This window comes from Elephantulus edwardii, unplaced genomic scaffold, assembly GCF_000299155.1.
Source record: "Elephantulus edwardii isolate Elephantulus edwardi_28Jun2011 unplaced genomic scaffold, EleEdw1.0 scaffold00049, whole genome shotgun sequence".
In the NCBI taxonomy this organism is placed as follows: Eukaryota; Metazoa; Chordata; class Mammalia; order Macroscelidea; family Macroscelididae; genus Elephantulus; species Elephantulus edwardii.
The window spans coordinates 1,561,143-1,587,535 of NW_006399799.1; the positions used below are offsets into that span (position 1 = coordinate 1,561,143).

General features: G+C 44.0%; 1 protein-coding gene across 1 annotated transcript in view; it reads right to left on the reverse strand.

The window, feature by feature from the left end:
* Nucleotides 1–26,393, reverse strand: part of CSMD2 (CUB and Sushi multiple domains 2) — a 972,861-nt gene that overhangs the window by 288,825 nt on the left and 657,643 nt on the right. The window contains 4 exon segments of the mRNA XM_006886423.1: nt 662–850; nt 1,675–1,862; nt 2,728–2,866; nt 21,723–21,917. Coding sequence (XP_006886485.1) covers nt 662–850; nt 1,675–1,862; nt 2,728–2,866; nt 21,723–21,917 — 711 coding nt within the window.

A 26,393-nucleotide genomic window follows, 5' to 3' on the forward strand; every position in this document is an offset into this window, starting at 1 on the left:
TTGTTCTGAAGAAGGCGAAGACAGAACGTTCCTTGGATTCAAGGATTCTGAAGCTTCGTCTGACATATTTTGGGCATGTTGTAAGGAGGGACTGGTCCTTGGAGAGGGACATCATGTTTGGCAGAGTGGAGGGGCGGCGAAGGAGAAGAGGATCTTCGATGAGATGGATCGATTTTGTGATTGGAGCAGTGGGAATAAGTGCATTTGAGATGGCTAGGTTGGCATAGGATAGAACAGCATTTAGAGCTCTTGTAAATAGGGTCGCTATGAGTCGCAACATAACAACAACAAACAACAATGGTGATTAATGATCTGGGATATAGTGTATATGAATGATTGTATGAAACACAATGTAAATAAGGGATTATGAAACACAAGGTATTGTAAATGAGGAATTGTATGAAACATATGTATATGAATGAAACAAAATTTAAATGAATTCTTATTTGACAACCAATTAAAAAAATAAAAAACAAAAAACAACCAACAAACTGTCCAGGGCTGCTCCCTTAACAATTTCCCTGGGGTTCCTCTCCCTATCCCAAACCACCATCTCTCACAAATGTGAAAGAGGTGAGCCCATCTCCCCTCCCAGAGCCTGACTTTTCCCAGAAGAAAATAATGTGTGTCTTCCACAGCACCCCCTAATGGCCAGCCTCACCTTCACAGCTGGGCAGGGCTCGACTCCACTGGAAGTTGGGCTCACACTCCAGGGGCTCCCCATCACTTAACGTGTAGCCAGAATCACAGCTGAAGGTCACCAGAGCCCCAACGTAGAAGTCATTCCCATGGCGTTGCCCATTGACAGGGATGCCTGGATCCAGACAGTGGTCTGACTGTAGTGTGATAGCTGCAAAAGAGAGCCCACAGCTGGAAGGGGAGTTTTGTCAATTCAAAAAGGCGAGGAAGGCTCCCCTGAAGTTGTTGATGATTACCCACTCTTCCAATAGGTGGCCAATTTTAGCTGAGGGCATTTAAAGATCTATCTATCAAAGAAAACCAAGTGTTTGTCTAGTCCTTTTCAATGCATAATAACTCTATTCACAACACAAACATTGCACAGTTGCTGTGTTTGAGCCCATTTTTTTGCAGCCACTGTCTTATTTCATCTCATTGAAGGTCTTCCTGTTTTATTGCGTGACTGTCCCTGTATTCATTCATTCATTCACTCAGTAAACTTTAGCTGAATAGCCTAGGCTCTATCTCAGGGATGTAAATGTATAAGAAAACCATGTATCCCCTGGTGCTCTTGACCACAGCTTTCTATACAGGTCTGCAAACAATTAAAATGGCATCTATCTCTGTGAGTCCAAGCACTGAGGTTGAATGCAGAATGTGATGATAGGGTGAGAGTGAGCAAGAAGATGCCATCTCCCTTCAACTTAGTGGTCAACCAAACTCTCCTTCCCCCAAGTGCCATCGTGGTGGTTGGTGTTCTGTACATAGAAGAGGCCACGCTGGTACGTGAGAGGGCCTCGCATACAGTCTATGCACCGTCATCATTTCTCAATGGTTAAGAGACTGTGAAGTTCCTGTAAGCTCATGTGGATTGTAGGGTGAGGGAGCACCTTCTGGGAACATGACCTGATAGAGAACACCACAGGGACGGTGCTGAGTGGAGAATAAAGTCTGGGACAACCCTGTCACCTGCCTCCTGGGGCCCTCAGCACTCACTCTCATAGCGGAGCTGGAAGCCGATGTCTGAGTGACTCTTGTCTGTGGAGAAGAGGAGGTAGAGGTAGTTGCTGGTGCTGATGAGGAACTGAGGGACCTGCGTCCCGTGGTAAACCCCAATCAGGGGCGCTGAGTAGGTCCGTCCATCTCTCACTTCCAGGGTATCATAGTTGACTTCAGTTTTAAATCTGCCAAAAAAACAGATGTGAAGAGATCGTGAGAAACCCAGTGCCGAGCCCTTTGAAAATGACAACCAATCCTGCCTGATGAAAAACAAAACACCAAACAGAGCTTCAGAAGAACAACTTGATTTTGGTGGTTCAGATAGTTTCATGTAATTGGCACATGCTAACTAGCAAGATTTAGAGGTGCAATGACTACTAGTCATAAAGGGCTGGACTGTCACTACTGGGAGCCATTAATCTGCAATCTAAGAGCCAAGGCTGCTCTATAGCCTGTTGTGAGCTAAAAATGTTTTTTAACCATTTTAATTTGGGGGTGTGGGTGGGGAAGGAAAGAATTTACACAGAGAATCTGAAACGACCAACAAAACTTAAAATATTTACTATCTGGTTCTATGTAAAAAGCATATGTTGGTTTTAAGTCATGAATGCTTTGCCTAGAAGCAGTGTGTATACATAATCAAGTGTCCATATTCCCTGCTAAATGGACATAAACAAGAAGGTAGTGAGAGGTGGGCTTCTGAACAAGATCTAGGCCAGAGGTCAAAGAGGTTTCCTATATTAAATGTTTTACAAGTACGCTCCTTAACTGAAAACACCATGTTTGCAGCACCCGGAAGTATCTATCTGCTCTCCTTCCTTGACTCTGACACACCAAGTGAGGCCTCTTGCTCCCTCGACAAACTCCACTAGGAGGATCAGACCAAACCCACTGATGAGGCACCAAGACCTGCCCCTACCCAGGGCAGTCTGCTCCAGAGTGTTCTCTGACCTTGTTCTATCTATTTTGACCCACCACCCACTCCAGGCTCCGCTCCAAACCATGCCTTAGAAATCACCACCTTGCCCCCAAGGCTGTGGTTACAAGTACCTGTCAAAGGTGATTTTGATGGGGTAGCCGGGCTGGGCTTCAATCACCCAGGCACAGCTCAAGGCATCCTTGTAGAAGCCAGGCCAGCCCGGAGAGAGGATGGTACCGCTGGGCGAAGTCAGATGACCACCGCAGGGAGCTGTGGACAGCAGGAGAGAAGCAGGGTTTTTAAAAGGGGACAAATAAACACATGTGTGCACACAGAAGTCTCTCTATAAAATGTGGCAGCCACCACGTACTGTCTGTCTCAGGGAGCATTACGTAAATGAAAAAGTTAATTTCATCTATGGGGCCTTTTTGAATATGCCTAGTTACACCCTTTGGTGTTTTACTAAGGGCCAGAGAGGAAAAATGAAAGGCTCGTCCTTTGTGGTTTTTAGAAGAACTGACAGACAGCTCCTATTTGGGTCATGCTGCTTTGCCTTTGTTCCTCTTTCAGTTGTCAAGCTTACAGCAGAGGCACAAACCCTGCCCATCTCAGTCACATCCAGGTACCTGGGGCTGTGGCCACCAGGGAGCAGCCAGAGCCGTGATGCTCAGCCCCACGCACTGCCGCCCTGTCAGCACGGGGCCAACTGTAGGTATGCATTCCATGAGCACAATTCAGTGAAACTAATTGCACTAATCATGCTGTGAAGCCATCTCTAGTTTCTATCTGCTGCCAAGTTTCTTGTTACCATAAACAGAAACTCCTGAACAATGACTCCCCGTCTCCTTCCTCCGCCTGCTTGCTGGATATGTCTGGTTTCTATACGTTTGCCAATGCTAGGTATTTCCCATGGTTGTGATTTTAAGATATCTATCTTTTCATGATTGACATCCATCACCCATACTAGTGTCTTCCGTGCTTATCCATGTCAAAGCACGCACTGGGACTTCGTATCTAAGTATGGGTGAGTGGTTCAGGAGCTACGGTGGTGTATCACGTTACATGTTACTTTCATTGGTTTATAAACTTGGAAGGCCAGTGGAGGGTCACTGTGAGCTAGAATAGATTTGTCGGCAGTGTTGATTTTTTTCTTTTTAATACTGCACTGCAAGAACCCTGGTGGAATAAAGCGTTCCCTGTTAACCAGAATGTTGGCTGTTCAAACCTATGAGCAGCTCCACAGGAGACAAATGAGAATGTCTGCTTCCATAAAGATTTACAGCCTTGGCAATCCTATAGGCTTAGGAGGGTAAGCAAGTAGTAAGGATTACACAAATAACAAGCAGTAGAGATGGAATTCAAATGTGGGTAAGGCAGCGTGAACACAGTTAAGAAGCCTTCCATTTTTAAAGGAACCATTGGATCCTTTAAACTATCTTACTATGGCATAACCAGATGCAAGAAATGTCCTGAACAGGAACAAAATCAAACAAAAGCCTCATCACTGCTTGGAATACACCTTGAGAAAATGAGAACTGAGGCACAAATGGAGATTTGTACACCAATGTTCACAGCAGTGCTATTTAGCGTCACAAGAACACAGACACAGCCCAAAAGTCCATCCACAATCAAATGGATTGAGAAAGTATGGTACATTAACATGCAATAATACTGTGCAGCACACAGGGGCAATGACTGTGAAAATCACTGCCTAACTTGGGAGGGACTGGAAAGCATAATGATAAGTTAACTAACACAGTCCCATAAGGACAAATACTGTATGAGACCATTATTGTAGAAATAGAAAGATAATGAGTAAAACGTGTATGAGGATCCAAGAGGGGAGGGGAAGGGAGGAGCAGAGGGGGTAACTACATGATTGCATAATTTGATAGGTAGAAGGAAGGGTGGATAAAGAAAAGACCCAGTGTGAAAAAAAATATATAAAAACTTTGTAAGCAAACCAGTATAAAATAAAAATGTTATTTAAGAAAAACTCCACAAAAACAACCAACCCACTGCCACAGAGTCAACTCTGACCAGGGCCCCGGTAGAACAGAACAGTACTGTCCCGCTGGCTTTCCAAGCTGTACATAGACACATTTCTGTAACTTTCTTCTGCAGCACCTCTGGTGAGTTTGAACTGTCAACTTTTCAGTTGCTAGACTAGTGCCTCAGGGCTCCTCACACAGGACCAGGGAGGGGAGAAAGACTACACAGTCACACTTTTGTCTCTGCAAATTTTTATACATGTCTCCAAGTAATCTAACCTTCTCTTCCTCTCTTGTTTCTCTATTATTCTGAGAGGACCTAAAGTATTAAAATATTTTAAATAAAATACACAAAGATGGCAGATGATGATGATGATGATGATGATGATGATGATAATAGTGATAGAAGCAGTCAGGCGACAATGAGGGTTTACTGTGCTAACTTCTCTGCATGTGTCATCTCATTTAAATGCATGTAACATTTTGAAGTTGCTATCCCCATTCGCAATCACTTGTTATGCATCAGAGAGTTGGACAATGACCAAGGAGGATAGAAGGAGAATTGATGCCTTTGAGCTGTGGTGCTGGAGAAGAGTATTGAGAATATCATGGACTGCTAGGAAAACAAACAGATTTGTCCTGGAAAGGGTTAAACTGGGTGGCTCCTTGGAGGCAAGGATTCTGAGGCTCCGTCAAACATACTTTGGACGTGTTGTGAGGAGAGACCAGTCCTTGGAGAAGGACATCATGCTTGGGAGGGTGGAGGGACAGCGCAGGAGAGGAAGGCCCTCTATGAGGTGGATTGATTCAGTGACTGGGATAATCGGGATGGGAGTGTCAGAGACAGTGCGATTGTCACAGGACAGAGCAGAGTTTAGGGCTGTTGTACATAGGGTCGCTATGAGTCGCAAGCGACTCGACGGCACATAACAACAACAACAACAACAAAAACAACATTCCCATGTGCTAGAGAAAAGTACTGAATATACTATGGACTGCCAGAGAACAAACAGGTTCGTTCTGGAGAAGGTGAAACCTGGCTGCTCCTTGGAGGCATGGAATCTGAAGTTCCATCTGAGAAATTTTGGGCATGTTGCAAAGAGGAACCAGTCCTTGGAGAGGGACATCATGCTTGGGAGGGTGGAGGGACAGTGCAAGAGAAGAAGACCCGGGATAAGATGGATTGACTCAGTGACTGGGGCAGTGGGGGTGGGTGTATTAGAAACAATAAGGTTGGCTCAGGATAGAGTACAGTCCAGAGCTGTTGTATATAGGGTTGCTATGAGTTGCAAACAACTCGATGACACATAGCAACAACAACAACCCCATTTTACAGAGGAGAAAACTAAGGGCAAACAGACTCAGAGACTAGATTAAAAAGATGGAGCTAATAAAGTTTGAGCTGAGAACTGCCCTCAGGACCTCTTTCTGCAAGCCTGTAAGGGCACTGCCTCCATGGCGGTCAGTAATGAACTCACAGGGACTGAGAGCTCACCGTGTGGCAGGGCTTAATGTGGATCATCCCTGTGACCCATGCAGCACTAAAAGGCAGTTCCTATTATTATCCTCATTTCACAGGCAGAAATTATTACCCCATTTTCAGTAAATTGAGGCTTGGAGAAACTAAGTAATTACACTGCACTTACACCATACATTGAGAGACTAAATTGCATATGGTTATTGTCACTTCTGGGGTAACCTCAGTGTTCAGAACCCATCCATCCACCTCACGGACGCCGGTGAAAGTGGTTTCTTCTATTTCTCTAATGGACAGGCAAGACCTTGGAGATGCAAGGGGCATCCATCCTTCCTGCTGTGTCCCTGGGTTCTCCTTCAGGTAATCATTTCAACAGTGACTGGCGAATCTTTCTCAACTTCATTCAGCAAAGAACCAGCCACTCTACTGGGATGTGATCTCTTCACGTAATTTCCAGGAAGTCACAAGTCTTAGAGCAACTATTGCCTGCCTGGGCTATTTTCCTTTCAAATTATATACATCAACAAAACATTCTGTAATATCTCCAGAGATAGAAGCTCAATTCCTTCCTTTGATGGCTGACATTCTGTTTCCTTTTTCTGCTCTGCTCTCACTCCATTGGTCTGTTAGTTTCCTCCCTTGCTTCTCAGGTTGACAAGCAGCCACTCTCTACTCTCTCTGTTGTTCACTTTTATATTCCAGGGTGGTAGTTGCCTGGCACGTGGTACTTTCAATTGTTTCTCATGTACCTGGAAGTTGGAAGTAAGTAAGGAAGGCTGAAGAAGAAATGATACCTTTGAATTATATTGATGAAGAATAGTGAATATCCCATAGGCTGCCAATGAACACACACGTATGATTTAGAGGAAGTGCAACTAAGTGCTCCTTCGAGTCAAGGATGGTGAAACCTTGTCTCACACACTTTGAGTGTGTTTTCAGGAGGCAACAGTCCTTGGAAAAAGACATCAGGCTTAGAAAGACAGAGGATAAGCTAAAGAAAGGAAGTCCCTCAACAATATGGAATGACACAGTGACCACAATAATGGATTTGAACAAGGCAGGGAGGGCATGAGAATGGTGCCGCATGGGGAAAGACTCTGATCTGTTGTTCATAGGGTTGTTGTGAGTGCTAGTTGACTTGGATGAAACCTAACAAGTTGCTTGGCAAGGGGGTCTGGTGGTGCAGTTGGTAAAGTCCTCAACTGCTAAATCAAGGGACGGCAGTTTGCACTCTAGTTATGGCTCTGTGAGAGAAAAGATCTGGTGATCTGTTCTTGAAGAGATGAGAGCCTAGTAAACTCAGAGAGAAATTTTCCTCTCATACAGGTTGGCTATGAATCAGAAGGGACTCAAAAGCATGGAAAAACAGTTGCCTGTCAAGAGTTAGGAGAGATAGATTAATAAATGTAGTATCTAACATCTGGAAAATGTTCACCCTCCTTCTAACAAGAAAAATAGATATTAGGACTGTATTTGAATACTATGTCTCATCTATCTACCTGGTAGGTTAAAAAAAATGACATATTAGACTAAGGGGGGGCGGAATATTCCTTCTAGTACTATATTGCTGGAAGTGAAAAATAAAAAGTACATTACTATAGAGGGGAATTTATCCATATTTAGCAAAATAACATGCATTTATTCTTTGAATTAGTAATTCACCTTAAAAGGTTCTGTCCCAAAGATATACTGGAAAAATTGTAAAAGAACACCGCATGTGCGCTCTTTCTCTCTCTCTCTCTCTCTCTCTCTCTCTCTCACACACACACACACACACACACACACACACACATCTATATGCATGTGAATACATTGTTAGGTGCTGTCAAGTTGATCCTATAAGCTTCTAACTCAACTCTTAGCAAATAAAAATTTCTGTTTGTTGAAAGTATGTTGTTGTTATGTGCCGTCGAGTCGCCTGCGACTCCTAGCGACCCTATGTACAACAGCCCTAAACTCCGCTCTGTCCTGTGACAATCGCACTGTCTCTGACACTCCCATCCCAATTATCCCAGTCACTGAATCAATCCACCTCATAGAGGGCCTTCCTCTCCTGCGCTGCCCCTCCACCCTCCCAAGCATGATGTCCCTCTCCAAGGACCGGTCTCTCCTCACAACATGTCCAAAGTATGTTAGACGGAGCCTTAGAATCCTTGCCTCCAAGGAGCCACCCGGTTTAACCCTTTCCAGGACAAATCTGTTTGTTTTCCTAGCAGTCCATGGTATTCCCAATACTCTTCTCCAGCACCACAGCTCAAAGGCATCAATTCTCCTTCTATCCTCCTTGGTCACTGTCCAACTCTCTGATGCATGACAGGTGATTGCGAAGACCATGGCCTGTATCAGACGCACCTTAGTCTCCAAAGAGATACCATTGCTCTTCAGCACTTTGGAGAGGTCCCTAACAGCAGACTTTCCCATGGCAATGCGCCTTTTAATTTCCTGGCTGCTGGTGCCAAGACTGTTGACTATGGAGCCAAGCAGACTAAAGCTGTGTACAATCTCAATCTCTTCACCATCCATCCTGATGCTGCCAATTGGTCCAGTGTGAGAATCTTTGTCTTCTTGATATTGAACCTCAATCCATATTGTAGTCTGCATTCCTTGACACTCTGCAGCAGGCGCTTCAGGTCCTCCTCAGTTTCAGCAAGCAGGGTTGTGTCATCCGCATAACGCAGATTGTTGATAAATCGTCCACCAATCTTGACCCCACATTTCTCCTCATAGAGCCCCGCCTCCCGGATAATCTGTTCTGCATATAGGTTGAAAAGGTATGGAGATAGGATGCATCCCTGGCATACGCCCTTCCCAATTTTGAACCATGCAGTGTTCCCTTGCTCTGTTCTGATGACTGCCTCCTGGTCCAAGTATAAGTTTCGCATTAGAACGATCAAGTGTTCTGGGATTCCCATTCTTCTCAGAGTCAAAGGGAGGTTGAAAGTATACATAAAGAAAACAAAATTTCCTCACAACTAGATCAATAAGCAATGAGGTGTTGTAGTTGTGTACTGTTGAGTCAGAACCGACCCTCTGGCAGGTTTTCAGAGGTAGTTAATTGCACAGAAGGAGTCTGCCCATTGTTTCCCCACCAAGCAGCTGGTAGATTTGAACAGCATGCCTTTGAGATTATAACACAGCTTTTTACCACAAGGCCACCACAGCTCCCAGATATCAGGACAAATAGGGAAAACACTGAAGCTGCCAAGAACTTAAACTGAAATGCTTTGTAAACTTTAGCCCAACTCACAATAAAACTATATATAAAAGAAAAAAAATTAACAGTAACAAAAAGCAAGGATATTACTTTGAATTCTAAGCTTTAAAAAGGCAAAGATATCATTTGAAAGACTGAAACCATGGCATTTCTAATCATTTCACTTGCATGCAAAAGCTGGACAATGTATAAGGAAGACTAAAGAAGAAATGCTGTCTTTGAAGTGTTTTTTTTTTGGTTAAGAATATTCCTTATGCCACCGACTGCCAGAGGAACAAACAAATCTGTCTTGGAAGAAGTACAAGCAGAATGACCCTTAGGATGGTGAGCCTTCATCTCATGTACGTTGGTCACGTTATCAGGAGGGAGCAGTCAGGCACTGGAGAAGGACATCACAGTTGGTGAAGGGGAGGGCCAGAGAACAAAGAAAGATCATCAGCAAAATGGATTGGCAGGTGGCTGCAACAATAGGCTCAAACACCCAACAAGTGAAGATGGTGTGGACTGTGCTTTGTTACACATGGGTCAAAGCGAATTAGAAATGACTCCATGGCATCCAGCAATAACAAGGGTTGTTTACATAAAGTCTTGATCTCCAAAATATTCGGTTACATTTTTAAAAATCAGTTTAAAAACAGTGGACATCGTATGATATAATTTCTCTAAGAAAGAGATCAGACACACATGTCTTTACTCAAATTAAAAATGAATGCAAGGTATCTGTAAGTAGGGTGAGGGAAGAGAGTGGGAGGAATGGGAATAGAAACTAGACTTCCCAGAATAGACATCCTGTAGATTTAATGCTAGAACTATATAAATATGTGACAGAATTTTAGAAAATTTAAATTTGGTAATTTATAAACTGCCAAAGCAAAGCGAAATAAGGGAGCTCTGGTGACCTACTGCTATTAAGAAGCTGTGCTGAAACCCTAAAGGCATGTGGTTCGAATCCACCAGCTGCTCTGTGAGAAGAGGATGGACAATCTCCTCCCATGTGATTTATTGCTTCTGAAAACCAGCTGGAGGGTTACTTCTGACTTGAGGGCAACAACAACAACAATATACTATATATAGGTGCTGGCATAACCACACACAAAGATATCAGCCAAAGAGAGTTTAAAACACAGTAATCGAATAGTCAACCTTAAGGAGTTTCTAAGGGAGCTCTGGTGGCTCAGTGGTAAGGAATTACACTGTCAATCCAAAGGTATATGGTTCCAATCCACCCACTGGAGGGTAAGCTATGGGTCAGTTCTGACTCTGTAGAACTTAACAACAGCAAGTAGGTTATAAAGGAGCTCTGGTGGCTTAGATTGGAAGAAGTTATGCTGCCAGCCCAAAAGCATGTGGTTTGAATTCACTAGTTACTCCACAGGAGAAAAATGATTGGGCAATCTCTTACTGTGTGATTTACAGCCTCTGAAAACCTACTGGAGGGTCAGCTATGAGCCTGTTCCGATTCTGAGATTTAGAGGATGTAACAAATTAGAAATGATGATGGTGTTACTGGGAACTGGTATTTTCAGCAAGAATGAAGTAAGATACAAATGTGCAATAGAGAGAACAAAATGAAAAAACTAATCTTAAGTCTGAAGTAATATGAAATCATGGTACATTTTATCATTAAGAAGTATCTCCTCACTTTATTCATTGAAAAGGCTCAGAAATAAAGACTAGCTCAGCTGTGTAGTTAAAGCACTCTGGTGGCCTCTTTGTGTTGCATATTGGGCTGCTAACTGAAAGGTCAATTGTTTCAAATGCACCAGCAGCTCTGCTTGGGACAGGTGAGGCATCTCCTCCTTTCAATACTTACAGCCTCAGAAGCCAATGGAGTGGTGCTATGAGTCAGAATCACCTTGACAGTAGAGGGCTTTGTGAGGAGGAACCATCACCACACAGATTATTTTTCCTCATTGTTCTTACTTTCCCCCTTTCTTTATTGTCCTCCCTTCTAGTCTGTGCAGATTCTAGATACCATTTTACACTGAAAGAAATCAGGTGCTGTGGGTTGAATCATTTCCCCCTAACATCTGTGTCAACTTGGCTGGGCCCTGATGCTCAGGTAGGAAGTGATGTAATTTGGCAATGCGTAGTAATGTCCTCAACCATCAGTTGTAAGGACATTAGAATGGGATGCAACACCCTCACTCAGGTCACAATCTTGAGTCAATATAAGGGGATTTTCCTTGGCAGATGGTCCCAGCCATCTTTTATCTTATTGAAGATAGTAGGAGAGAGAAGGAAACAGAGGAGAAAGGACTTGATTATCACTAAGAAAGAAGAACTGGAAGTAAAGTGTGTTCTTTGAATCTGGAGTCCCTGTGCTGAGAACCTCCTAGACCCAGGGGAAAACTGATGCCAAGACACAAAGTAATCTAATCTTCAAAGTCAGCTGGTCCCATAAATATTGAAAGGAGACAAGGGATTTCCCTCTTGTCCTTTATTTAGTTTCAAAATCATTCTAGAGAAAGTGGAGTGGGTGGTTAAAGGATATAGATGAAACAAGATAGACCATACGTTTCTAGTTCTTCAAACAAGGTAATGAGTGTATTGGAGTTCATGGCACTATTCTCTGTTTTTATAAAGGTTTGAAATTTTCCATTAGGAAATGTTAGGGGGAATGAAGAAATAAACAAATGAAAATAGGGAAAGAAAGAACATAATTTCTCCATTTGAATAAACTCAGCAGCAAGATAAGAAGGATCTAAGCTTAATCCAATGCCTAGTATAAAGTTGTTATGTGCTATCAAGTCACTTGTGACTCATAGCAATCCTATGTACTACAGCTTTGAACCGTACTCTATTCTGAGCCAACCTTATTGTTTCTGATGGACCTATGCCCTCTTCTCCAGACACCGAGTCAATCCATCTCATTGAGGATCTCCCTCTCTTGTGATGTCCTTCCACCCTCTCAAGCATGACGTTCCTCTCCAAGGACTGGTTCCTTCTTGCAATATGCCCAAAGTATGTCAGACAAAGCTTCAGAATCCTTGCCTCCAAGGAGTGCCTGGTTTCACTCTCTCTAGGATGAATCTGTTAGCCTATCAGTCCATGGTATATTAAATACTCTTCTCTAGCACCACAGCTTAAAGGCATAAATTCTCTTTCTTTCATCCCTAGTCATTGACCAGCTTTCTGATGCATAGCAAGCAATTGTGAAGATCATGGGCTGGTTCAGGTGTTTCCTTCATTTCCAGACCGACATTGTTGCTCTTCAGTACTCTGGAGAGGTCCCTGACAGCAGATTTTCCCAGTGCAATTCATCTTTTGATTTCTTGGATGCTGGTACCAGGAGTGTTGACTGTGGAGCCAAGCAAACTGAAGTTGTTAACAATCTCAACCTCTTCACCATCTATCATGATGTTACCCTCAGTGGTGAGAATCTTTGTCTTCTTGATGTTGAGCTTCAATTCATATTAAAGGCTGCAGTCCTTGACCTTCTGCAGCAAGTGCTCCCAGCTTTATCAGTTTCAGCAAGCAAGGTTATGTCATCTGCATAATGCAGGTTTCTGATGAGTGTTCATCTGCATAATGCAGGTTGTTGATGAATCTTCCTCCAATCCTGATGCCATAAGTACTAGGGACAGCATAGTTAATGTTAGATGGATCTTGGCTGAAAGCAGAGTATACCAGAGAAATGTCTATCTGTGTTTCATTGACTATGCAAAGGCATTTGACTGTGTGGATCACAATAAACTGTGGCTAACTATGAGAAGAATGGGAACCCCAGAGCACTTGATTGTGCTTATGCAAAACCTATACTAGGACCAAGAGTCAGTCATCAAAACAGAGCAAGAAAACACTGCATGGTTCAAAATTGGTAAGAGCGTATACTAGGGATGTGTCCTATCTCCAGATCTTTTCAGTTTATATGCAAAACAGTGTACAGTAGGTACTTGATAAGTATTTTATTGAAGTAATACTCATTAAAAGTCAGGAATACGGCCTTCTCTTGAAGAGTTCATGTCTCCCGTATAGGCTGACCCACCTTGACTGACTTCTGATACCCACGTTATTCGGTGTAACGTATGAGTGTTAGGGGAAACAAGTTATTAATACATATTGATCCCTACCATGTGTCAGACATTGAACATTGTCTGTACTTTTCCTTCATGTATACTCTTTATAACATCTTACGTAATGGGTACTGGTATTATCCTCATTTCATAGCTCAAGAAATAAGTACACAGATCAAGAAAGAAACTACTACAATGTGGTAGAGCCAGCATGTAAACTTAGTACAGGAGTTCTGGTGGCATAGTTCATTACTGGTTTGCACTGCTAATCAAAAGGTCAGGGGTTTGAGTCTACTCCAAGGGATAAGGATGATCATTCTCCTCCTACAAAGATTTATTACCCCAGAAACCTGATAGAGGCTCTTTATTATTTGGAATTGACTTGACAGGAAAGATATCACACAGTATTTTCTTGGGCTTCTTTGCAGGGGAAATCATGAAACAGCCTGGTCCTTTTTAAGATTTACAGTCTCAAAAACCCAACAGAAGGTTGTTAAGGGTTACAATCTACTTGCTGGGATGGCATGGGTTTTAGATTTTGGTCTTTCTGTGTTTAAGAAGCCCTGGTGGTATGGTGTGCTGTATTTGCTGAGATGCTAACTGAAATGCTGACAATCGAAACCCATGAACAGCTCTGAAAGAAAAGGAAAAGGTCATTTTCTACCATTAATATCAATAGCCTCAGAATCCCAATGAAAGGTCATCATGAGCCAGTCTTGAATCAGTGGCAGTGATCTTGGTTTTTTGTAATCTGGCTCCGGAGCCTTCATTTTTAACTACTATGCTAGGGTGTGGGAGAGCTTATCCTATTCACTGCTCCCTAAGGGGATCTAGGCTGCCTTCAAAGGGGTTTCAGTCGACAAGCTGTCCCTAGTCCAGTGACCAACTGAGCAATAGCTGATTGTCCAGGGTGTTTTCAGAGGCAGTACATCATCTGGGAGGAGACTGCCTGTCTTTTTCTTGCAGAGCAGATGGTGGTTGGTGAAAATGATTAGCAGTAGTGAAAGCTCTTTCTCAAACTGTGGAACATTTCACAGTCTCTAAGGCAGTCTCTTACTTCTTCAGTCTTGTCTCCAAATTGTACACATCAACCCTCTACTACCTGTATTCCACCATCTACTGCCTGTACCCAACCATTTCATAACAGAATGAAAGGAACATAAACTTTGGGTCAGGTAGTCACCCTCATTTGGTTTTAGATTACCTGGAATTCAATACTGACTCTATGGTCCAATTACTTGCATGATCCTGGGTAATTTATTTAACTAATCCATACTCAGGAGCATTGGTGGCCTAGTAGAAACAAACTGTGCTGCAATCCTAAAGGTATGTGGTTTAAACCCACCAGCTACTCCGTAGGAGAAGGATGGGCTATCTCCTCCTGTGTGATTAACTGCATTTGAAAAATGCACTGGAGGGTCAACTATGGGTCAGTTCCAACTCAAAAGTGCACAACAACAACAACAATCACACTCTATACTCACGCTTTTATCTGTAAAACTAAGAAACAGAGGTAGATAATAGTATGTCCCTTCTAGGGCTAGCATCAAGACTCAATAGAACAATATCTGCTAAACACATATCCTTGTACTTAGCGTGTGTTGTTGTTAGGTGCCTCCGAGTCAAGTATGACTCATGGTGACCCTATGAACAACAGATCTGAACCCTGTCCTATCCTGTGCCATCCTCATCATCTCTGATGTATTTGAGCCAAGTCGAGCAATTGCAGCAGTCACCGTGTCAACCCACCTGGTTGAGGGTTCTCTTTTCTTTCTCCATCCCTCCACCTTTCCAAGCATGATGTCTCTGTCCAAGGAATAACCTTTCCTAGAAACTTAGCACATATAGTTGTTGATTGTCATCAAGTCAAGCATGACTCATAGCAACTCTATGAGCAAAAGACCTAAAGCCTTTCTGCAAATATCGTCATTCCTCCAAGGTCATAGATTTTCCAGAGGCATGTGGTTTAGGAAGGGGATGCCACTCTGGCTTCCAAACCTGTCTTAAACTGGGAGCTCCATCAAACACTGTCCACTGTGGGCAACCGTTACATTTGACACCCCAATAACACAAGGTTAAGCATCACAGCAAATCCAGATTACCTCAGTACAGCAAATTGACAGAAGATTGCTGTACTACTTAGAAGAATGTTCCTCCAAAATATAAGAACCTGAGCTCCATATAATAATACTTAGAACTTATATACACTTATATAACTTATATACTTATAGTAACACTTAGAAGAATGTTCCTCCAAAATATAAGAACCTGAGCTCCATATAACAACACTTAGAACTTATATACACTTACATAACTTATATACTTATAGTAACACTTAGAAGAATGTTCCTCCAAAAATATAATAACATGTGCTCCATATAATAACAGTAAGACCTTCAGGAGGTTTTGTTGACAATAACCAAGAGGCTTAATTTTTTAAAAAAAACCGAACATTCCACTCAACCCTCAACCAAACTAGAGCGCCCATCTGACAGAATCCTCTCACCTCACCCAGTCTCCAAAATAGAGACTAGGGGCTCACCTTAAATACAAGGGCCCTCCAGGAGGTCTTGTTGACACTAAACAAGAGGCTTAAATCAGGAAACAGCAAACATTCCATCCCACCCTTAACCAAACCACAGTGCCCATCTTACAGAGTCCGGCCACCTCATCCAGTCTCCATAGTCTCCAAAATGGAGAAGAGGGGCTCCTCTTAAATAAAAGGACCCTCCAGGAGGTCTTGTAGACACTAAGCAAGAGACTTAAACAAAAAGAAAAGCAACACACCAAACATTCCACCCAACCGTCAACCAAACCAGAGTGTCCATAGTTGGCAGAAAAGCCTCTTGGAAGGATGCTTTAAATTCCTGAAGGAAAGCTTTTGATCTCTGTCTCAGTGTTCACTGAATTATGTTTTCCTATCCTTCATACCTGTTTACTCTGTTCTGGAAAGGTGGGCAGCAGCAAGGGAAGGATCATTTGTTTTATTATTATTATTATTATTATTAACTGGGTTCATTTGAACAAGCTAAGTCACTTTGGTTTTCAGATTTCTCAACCTATAAAACATCTTTAATTCACAGGTTGTTGTTGTTGTTGTTGCGTGCCATCGAGTTGGAACCGAACAATAGCTGACCCTCCGGTGGGTTTGTAGAGGCAGTTAACCGCACGGGAGGAGACTGCCCATCTTTCTCTTGCAGAGAAGCTGGTGGATTCGAACTACATGCCTCTATGTTGGTAGAGCAATTATGAGATAATGTTACGTATTCAATAACCATCATGACTCTATCCTCATTGGAGGCATGACTGATGTAGGAACATCACTTATTTCTATTATGCGTGTGGAGAATCAGCTTTCTCTCCCCTTCCCTCCTCGCTCCCAAGTATAAGTGTAACACATTTGGTGCACATATAAGGAAAAAGGGACATGTTTACAACAAATTAACAGTCTTCGTCGGAGGGGTGGAATGGGGCTATGACTATTTCACCTTGAACTTTTTTTAAATGTGTGCATTGTTTGAAATTTTCATAAGAATCAAGCATTAACTATAAAATTTAAAAAAAAACACAACAAAAATGTACTTTTGTGGTTTCCTTTAGTGTATTTCTTATTTGCAACCTATTTCCTGAAAACTCAGTCTGTGAGTCTTTGTCTCCTAATAAGGAGTGTAATTGCCTTTATTGTCATAACTGATATGTTTGTCTTATTGCTGTCATTTTGTTATACACTGTCAATTTCTGATGCTTCCTTGCGGTGGCCTATCTCTTTGTCTTTTACAATAGGAAATATGTGTTCCCTATTCTGGTTTTATGCTGGGATGGAGAAAGCAGACAACTGCTTTTCATTGTATGTGTCAATACTTTCAAGTGTTTAAAAAAATTTGTTTGCAATTATAATATCTCTAGTGATGTTAGTTGAGAACAATACAATAATAGTGTAGTTAAATGCCAAGGTTTGAATCATGGCTCCATCACTTGCAAGCTGAGAGGACCCTGGGCAAGTGCTTTAACCTCTCTGTGCTCCAGTGGGGATGACAAATATAATTATGTCCCCAGGCTGGTGCAAGCCTCAGATGAGGGAATGCTTATCTTTTTGCACAGTTATTTGCTTCTCCTTAGAGGAAAGAGAGCAGGCCCTTCCTAGCAGCTGCCCATACTAACTGAATGGCTTTCTAGGGAAATTTCAGATTTTAAGTACATGGACTCCCTACATTCTCTCTACTCTAGATTTGCTGTTGTAGCCAATTGCTGTTGAGTAGGTCCCTGAATCACAGTAACCCCATGCACGATGGATTGAGACCCACCCGGTCCTGCACCTTTCCCACCGTCAGTGGTGGACTAGACTATTGTGATCCACAGGGCTCTCATTGGTTGATTTTTCAGAAGCAGCTCTCCAGGTCTTTAAGTCCTGAAGCCAGTTTAGCATCACGGCAACTCATAAGCCTGTACTGACAAGTGGGGGCTACACATAAGGTGCACTTGCTGTGAGTCAAAACTGGGTCTCAAGACGAGGGTGGGAGGTGAGAATCTGACCACTACTCCCAAGAACTCTAGATTCAATGAGTCAAGCAACTCTTATCAAGCAATCCAGAGCTGACCTTCCAGTGGGTTTCTGGTCTGTCTTGGAGAGAGTGAAACCAAGCTGCTAACTAGAGGCAAGGATTTTAAAAAACTCCATCTCACCTACTTTGGGCATGTGGCCAGAAGGGACCAGTCCTTGAAGAAGGACATCAGGCTTGGAAGGGTGGAGGGACAGCGTAGGAGAGGAAGACTCAGGATGAGATGGATTGAATCAGTGACTGGAGAAATGGGATTAGGTTTGTCAGAGATAGTAAGATTGACTCAGGATAGGACAGGGTTGAGAGCTATTGTACATAGAGCTGCTATGAGTCGCAGGCAACTTGACAGCACACAACAACAACATACATTGCAGAAAAGGACACTGTCCATCTTTCTCCTATAGATTTGCCAGCAGTACAACTCCCTACAGGCTACACCACCAGAGATCTCCAAAGGAAAGAAGTCTAGAACATCTGCACATCATCTTTGGCTGCTTCTGTGCTATAATGGCTGAGTTGAGCAGACACTTTACAGTCTACAGAGCTGAAAACACTTCCTAACTCAGCTGTCCTTTTAGACAAAGGTTGGTGACCCCTGCTGTAGACGGCCCAGACTGTCATCCTCTTTTCTAAATTTAGGAGAAGCAGCCACTTCTCCCTTGTCCCATTAGAGCCTCTCACACGTTAAAGTGGCTCTTAGCATATATTAAAAGAGCTTTAAAAAGACCATTAGCATCTGCATTTAATTGTCCACAAGGTGGGGACACTTAATCAAAAACAAAACGAGCAAAATATGGAAAGACCAAGATGTTGATTACAAAGCAGGGCTGTCTAACGACTTAAGACATGAGGCTGGAGAGAGGCCAAGGAGCAGCAGATGCCCCAGAGGCCTCTCCCCCTGGAGGCCTTGGGTGATGCCAACGGGCTCAGCTACTAACTGTAAAGGTGGAGGCTTAAATTCAACCAGAGGTGCCTCCGAAGAAAGGACTGGCGAGCTGATGCTGCAAAACCAGTGCCTGAACATTCTAAGGAACACAGGCTACTCTGGCTCACACAAAGCATGAAATGAGCTGAAAGCAAGTGTTCCCTGTCCCCAGCCACCCTGAGAGGCATTTCCCCCCTCTCATATGCTGCTCCTTGCAAACCAGACAGGCCTCAGATGCCATCCCTCTGAAAACACAGTGAGGCCCACTCCTTTCCCCACTCAGGATCTCCAGGAGCCTGTCTCTTATTTTTAGTAGCCTATGGCCCCTAAACCTACAGTTTTCCTCTGGGGACAGAGTGAATAAGACAGTCTTAATTTCCCAATTAGGACTTTTAATTTCATTCCATTCCCCAAACACTATGAAGTAGTGACAGCCGCTTTAAAATCCATTATCAGAGATCGACTTCTCTCTGGCTCGCTCATAAGCAGTCCTGAGCGTCTCACTGCACCCTCTGAGCTGCCTTCTGAGAGCGCTGGACTCAGGAGGGCAAGAGGTGAAGGGCCATGTTCAGTGAGGCCAGCATCATTGGGACTGAGCCCTGGGGGCTGGGATTCAGCGCTGGAGCTGCCCACAGTCTTGGTGGGGAAGGAGGATCCATGGAAGTGGCAAAGACAAATGTAACACAGGTAGAAAATTAAACCAAACCCAGTTGCTGTTGTGCCGATTCTGACCCACTGTGTCCAGATGTTTGTCAGAGTGGAGCTGAACTCAACAGGATTTTCAGTGGCTGATATTACAGACGTAGATCGCCAGGACTTGCTTATGAGGTGCCTCTGGATGGGTGTGAACTTTAATCTGTTATTTAGTATCTGCACATGTGAACTGTCTGCACCATAAAGACCCTCTGATTAGGACAGAGCAAGACCATTAAAGTGACCCCTAATACAAGAGGGATTAGGAGAAGCGGGAGAATGGATCAGGCAGACAAGGAAGATGTTCTGGCTGAGATCGAGAAAAGCAAAGAAATCAGAGAGGTTAAGTCCCTTGTCCAGGGCGAGTCAGCTGATACAATAAAGGTGAGGGATGGTGAGCAGGCAGGCTGGCTAGTGTCAGGCCCTTCACTGACATGCCTTGGTCATTCACTTGTGATCCATCAAAGCATTTATTTAGCAGTGTGTAAGCGCCAAACAATGTCAGATATGGGGGAAACGAGGCTCAGGAAAACTCACCAACCTCATATTTATTCCAGTACGTGCCTTTTAAACACAATGCTGTTGTTGTTGCCTACTGTTGTGTTGGAACAAATAAATAGTTGACCCTCAAGCAGGTTTTCAGAGCCAGGAGGAGATTGCCCATCCTTCTCCTGTAGAGCAGCTGGTGGACTTGAACCATTTGCATTTGGGATTGCAGCTCCGTTTCTTACCACTAGGCCACCAGAGTTCCCTTTATACACATAAAACCTAACCTATAGCTGTACAGTCCATTCTGATTCATGGCGGCCCTCCACCTTGAGTGATTCTGAAGCTGGAAATGTTCATGGGATGAGACTGCTCCTATTTCTCCCATGGAGTAGCTGGCAGATTCAAACCACTGACCTTTTGATTAGGGGTGCAAAACATATCACACTACGCAACCAGAGCTCCTTCCTTTAATATCATTCCTTCCCTCTTTTTTCTTTCCTGGTTGGGGGGGGGAACCCCCAAAAACCAACCCAGAGTCTCAGAGTCATTTCCTGAGGTAAATGACAGAGCCAGGATTTCAGCAAGGTCCCTCTGTCTCAAAGCCCACCTCAACACTGGACCCACTCGGTGGGGATGTGCTGTGTGCCCTTGGTGGTCTCTCCTCCGTCATTCTGTCAGCTCAGGGTAGTGCTCGCTCTCAGGCATATGCCTTTCCTCCTCCTGTGCTTTGACCTTCCTATGGGCTGTCCAGTGTGTGTAGTATGGGATTGGGAGAGGGTAAGTGAGGTGATCTCTTAGGTCTCTACCCTCTATCACATGAGATGATAGGAAGATGATTTCTGGGTAGCAGATGGAGAGGACCACAGCCCCTGACCTGCAGGACACAGGGTTTTTGAGTGTCTTCCCTTATACATAAATGGTGACTGAGCAGTGCTTCTGTGGCCAAGCTCCATGCTCTCACAGGCACAGTTGGTCAAGTCAGAACCAACTCACAGCTGATCCTCCAGCAGGTATGTGTGAGGCTTTAGATCGTAAGGGAGGAGATTGTCCATCTTCCTCTCTCGGTGCAGATGCACCAGGTTTGGATTGAAAGTGTAACTCCTTATGGACCATGCCCTTAGAGGTCCTTGGGTACACAGACTTAACATAACTCCTGCCCTCAAGCAGCTTTGATGCATATGAGAAATGCCTGCTGCTTGGTGGAGCAGATGGCTTTTCCCTGAGATTGAGGCAGGAACCATGCTGTGTGGGGAGGTGGACAGGGGAGATGGCGTGATGAACCTTCTGCTGGTGTCAAGCTGTTTTTCTTCTGGCTGGTCTACCCCTTGGTCATTTAGCGACTGACACTAGGAAATCAAGGCAGCATTTAATAGGGGCACAAAGGGTGAGCCTCAGAGACTTCCCAGGAAATAGGCCAAAATTAGCATGTGGAGAAGAGAAAAGTGGCAGGCAGCTTGAAAGACCATTCACAGCACTGACATGGCTGCTGGGGCCACAGGGACTCCCGTAGGCAGGAAAACCAAGCATGGATGTGATATTTGGGAGGGTCTTCAGTTTGAAAAGAAGTGTTTTTGGGGTCTAACATTCCAGGGTTCAATCTCTGATAAATTCAAATGTGATGCAAAATGGTCATACAAAGCCCCCACTGGTTTGGCATAGAGATGAAAGGGTGGTCCTGGGTTTTGGGAGAAGAAGGAGGAATGGAGAAATGAATCCTAGTCTCACATGGTCAGCCAGGGCCCCAAGCCCAACGATCTCATACCTTCACATCTCAGCACGGCGCTGTTCCACACCACGCTTCCCTCCTTCAGGATGCAGGTGATGGTCTCTGAGCCCTGGGTCCCCAGGAAGCCTTCATCACAGAGGAAAGAGATGGAACTGCCCAGCTGAAGGCTGTCTCCGAAACGCTTGCCGTTCACTGGAACGCCAGGATCTGGACACTCGTTGTGGCGGAAAGCTGTATGGATAAGAGTCAAGGGCATGATTAGTCAAGAGTTGATGCGAGTTTTAGACAGCATTTGTCCTTGTGGGACTGAGTTAGTTCACCCAGCATAATGCCCTCCAGTCCCACCCAAGCCAGGTAGTAATTTACAAAATCATTACTCCTGTGTGTTGCATAGTATTCCATCGTGTGCATGTACCACAACTTCTCAATCAGAAAGAATATTAGGATCCAAGGAAGGGAGTGGGAGGGTGGAAGTAGAGGGGTGAGGATAGGGAAGTAGGGTGTTAATCATAGAGTGCACAATTCGAGTGGGTGGGGTGAAGGAAATGGGAAGGATTTTTTTGTGAAAAACAATATATTCAAACTTTGTAAATAAATCAGAATAAAATTTTAAACAGTTGATATGGAGATGCTGGAGAAAAGAGGCTTCATGATGCTGGCCAAGCCTATACTTGTAGGGCGTCCCCGATACCCTGCCATGCTAGAAGGAAAACTACCTTAGGACCAGGAACGCTGGGGTTACAGGTGATGTAACATGGGGAAGAAAGCCAAACAAACATTCCAGGCCAGTTGTCACCAACTTGGTTTAGACTGGGATTAATGTGGGTTTGAGTAGAACTGTGCTCCGTTTGGTTTTCAGTGGCTGGTTTTTCAGGAAATCGCCAGGTCTTTATCCCCCAGGCGTCTCTAGTGGAGTTCAACATCTAATTAATTTCTCTTTGAGAGGGTGAACCCGTTAACCATTTGTTCTACTCACGGGCTCCTGGACAAAAATGCAGGTGCTCGTTAAACCGAATCTTCTGCCTTCCTGAGCACCTAATTCACAGTCAATCTAATGAACATTTATCAGGCAGAGAGCTAAGAGTTTCTCATGTTAGCGTATTTACACCACATAATGAGTCCATGAACCAGCTATCATTACCCCTGTTTACAAATGAGGAAATTGAGGCTCAACGTGACTGAGGAGCAGATCTGTCGTACGAAAGTCCAACCCGTTCCCTGCCTCCCTAACTTCACAGTTAGGGGATCGTTTATGCTGCGAGTGAGCTGGACTCTCAATCCTGTGACACTAATAGACACAAAGACTCATAAAGCAGGTGCCCTGGAATTAACCCCTGTCGGAAGCCATTGCCTTCACTTCCTTGTCTCTTGTCAGAGCTGCCTCTCACTCTGCCCTGGCAACCGATGATGCAGGGAGAGGGGAGCACAGAGGGTCAGCACACTGCACGTTTAATCAGCGCCGCCTCTTATTAGTTACACGGTTCTGGGCTGCTTACATAGCTTTGCCGAGCCTCAGTTTCCTGACCTCCCGAATGGAGATCAGACTTCAATTACTGGGTCTTTTTGAGACAGAAGTAAGATTAAAGCTGATAGGAAGGTTTAAGTAGTGCGTGCATGCTATAGCACCTGTCAGGTAGTAATAACAACTGACTGAGTGTGAGCGCCTGCTTGGCTCCCCTTCCGCACATGCGCAGATACACTTTCCTGGCCCACCAAGCGGGTTCCTAATCTTCCTTATGCTGCCACCTTACTTGCTCTGGATAAAAGCCCAAGCCAAGCCTGTTGCTTTTGAATCACTGCTGACTCAAGGTGATCCCATGTGCACCAGAGCAGAACTAAGCTCCATAGGATTTCCTTGGCCTCACTGAAGAAGACTGCCAGCCCTTTCTTCCTCTATGGTGTTCACTATTTGCACCACCCACGCTGGGAGCAGTCAGACCTTATATGCAACCTTGCTGTTTTCAATGTGGTAAGTTTCCAGCAGAGGCCAGGTTCTGTGGCTGCCCAGCCGTGTGCCGCATTACTGCACTTGGTTTATGAACCTGTGGAATCCCCTGGTGACTAGGACATGTGTACAGTTAGAAACAGAGGCAGCCCTGGAGGCAAGAGATCTGCAAAGCTGGTGATCCTTCCTGTTGAACATGAGCTCTGGGAGCCTCTGGAACGGAGATGATTGTGAGGAAAATGTGCAGACACTTGACTGAGCCCCCAGCATCCTTCCCATGAAGGGCAAAGTCTAGGTCGATCCAGGCGCCAGCCTCCCATTTTTCTTCAGTAGGAACTATGACCATGCAGTCACCTTGACATTTAGAAATATGAGGTGCAAAGGAAAGGGTGGTTCAAGCATTTGTCTTTCTAAAAACTCTGTCCCTCACACCTGCCCCCCTCACACCACAGCAGGGGTTAGGAAGTTATTTCAAACATCTGGAAGCAAAAGCCCTAAGTCAAGGACCTAAATATTGCCACCTTGGGCCTATGTACCTTTTCCAACATCAGTTTCCTGATTTATAAGCAGGGGGTATTACATAGTTTATGGAATTTTTGGTTTAAGACGTTTATGACAGCTGTGATGTGCTCAGCACAGGGTCTAACACCCAGTAGGTGCTCAGTGAAGAAAAATGGGGCATCAGGATTGGAGAACGACTCATCAATAACCACTGTTATGCAGATGACACAACCTTGCTGGATGAAAGTGAGGAAGACTTGAAGCACTTGCTGCTGAAAGTTAAACACTGCAGCTTGCAATACAGGTTGCATCTCAACATCAAGAAAACAAAAATTCTTGCCATTGGACTGATAGGCAACATCATGATGGTAGGACAAAGGACTGAGATTGACAAGGACTTCATCTTATTGGATCCACAATCAATATACTTGGTACCCACAGTTAGGAGATCAGAAGAAGTATTGCTCTGGGAAAGTCTGTAGTCAAGGATCTCTCCAATTTTTGAAGAGTAAGTGTGAGGACTAAGTTATGCCTGATTTAGATGACAGTCTTTTCATTAACTTGCTAGGCATCTGAGAGCTGGACAATGACTAAGGATGACAAAGAAAGACTGATGACTTTGAACTGTTGTGTTGGAGAAGAGTACTGAAGAGTCTATAGACTGCCAAGGGAACAAAGAGCTATGTCTTGGAGAAGGTGCAGCCTGAGTGCTCCTTGGAGGCAAAGATGATGAAGCTTCATCTTACATACTTTGGATATGTTTCTAGGAGAGGCTGTTCCTTGGAGGGTGACATCATCCTTGGGAAAGTGGAGAGGCAGCGAAAAAGAAAGGAAGACCCTCAACCAGGTGGGTTGACACGGTGACTGTGGGCAATGGACTTGAGTGTATGAGATTGTGAGGATGGCATGGGATAGGACAGTGTTCATATTTGTTGTTCATAGGGTTGCTATGAGTCATATTTGACTCAACAGCACCTAACAACAACAACAATAAGGGAAGCTACTATCATCACTAGGAATCTTTGGGTGGGCATGTAGAAAACACACTCAGCTATTAACTGAGAGGTTACATATTTGATCCCACCCAGAGCACCTTAGAAGAAATGTCTGTTTTTTTACTTCTGAAAGATCAGCCATTGAAAATTCTACTGAATGTCGCTATTCCTTGAAATATGTGACGCTGCTATGAGTTGGAGTTGACTTGACAGCAACTGGTTTCTCATTATTGAAAATGTTTCACATGGAACATTTATGCCAAAGAGTTACAGGACTGCAAACATGATACCTGCTGGTAGTTACAGGAACAAGTATTTAAAAGCAACATAAAAACTAAACACCAAGAAACCAAACCCATTGCTATGAGTCAATTCTGAATTATAGGAACCATAAAGGACAGATTGGAACTGTCTCCTAGGGTCTCCTGGGCAGTAATGTTTTTGGAAGCAGATTGTCATATCACTCCCTTGTTGCTTGACTGGTGAATTAGAACTACTGACATTTGGTGAGTAGCCAAGTGTTTAACCACTGTACTACCAGGGTAGGTGCATTCTAGTTCTGGAGAAAGCTGTGTGGGTGGTGAGAGCCCTGACACTGAATGGATTCAAGCACAGAATAGATGAGCCTCCCCTGGATCAGAGAGAGGAGAGCAATGTTCTACAGGGAGACTAAGCTTGTTCCCAAACACTTGCCTGTGCACTGCTGGCTCACTCTGCATAAGAATTACCTCAAGAGTCTGCTAAAAATGTAGATCCTGAGGCCTCATCCCCTTAGAATAATTCAGCAGGGTGGTAGTTTTGTTGTTAGGTACTGTGAAGTATGACTCATAGTGACTCTATGAACAACAGATCTGAACCCTGTTCTATCCTGTGCCATCCTCATGATCTCTGACGTACTTGACTCTATTGTTGCAGTCACTGTATCAGTTCTCCTGGTAGAAGGTCAGCCTCTCTATCAGCATCCTTCCTGTCAACAACTTCATCTTACTTGGATACATAATCAATACACTTGGTACTAGCAGTCAGGAGATCAGGAGATGTATTGCACTGGGAAAGTCTGCAGTCAAGGACTTCTCAAAATTATTGAGGAACAATGATGTCAGTTTGAGGACTAAGGTGTGCCTGATTTTTAAATTTTTTTTTAGTCACTTGCTATGCATCTGAGAGCTGGACAAGGGCTATGGGTGACAGAAGAAGAATTAATGCTTTGGAGCTGTGGTGTTGTAGAAGAGTGCTGAACAACCCATGCACTGCTAAAAGAACAAA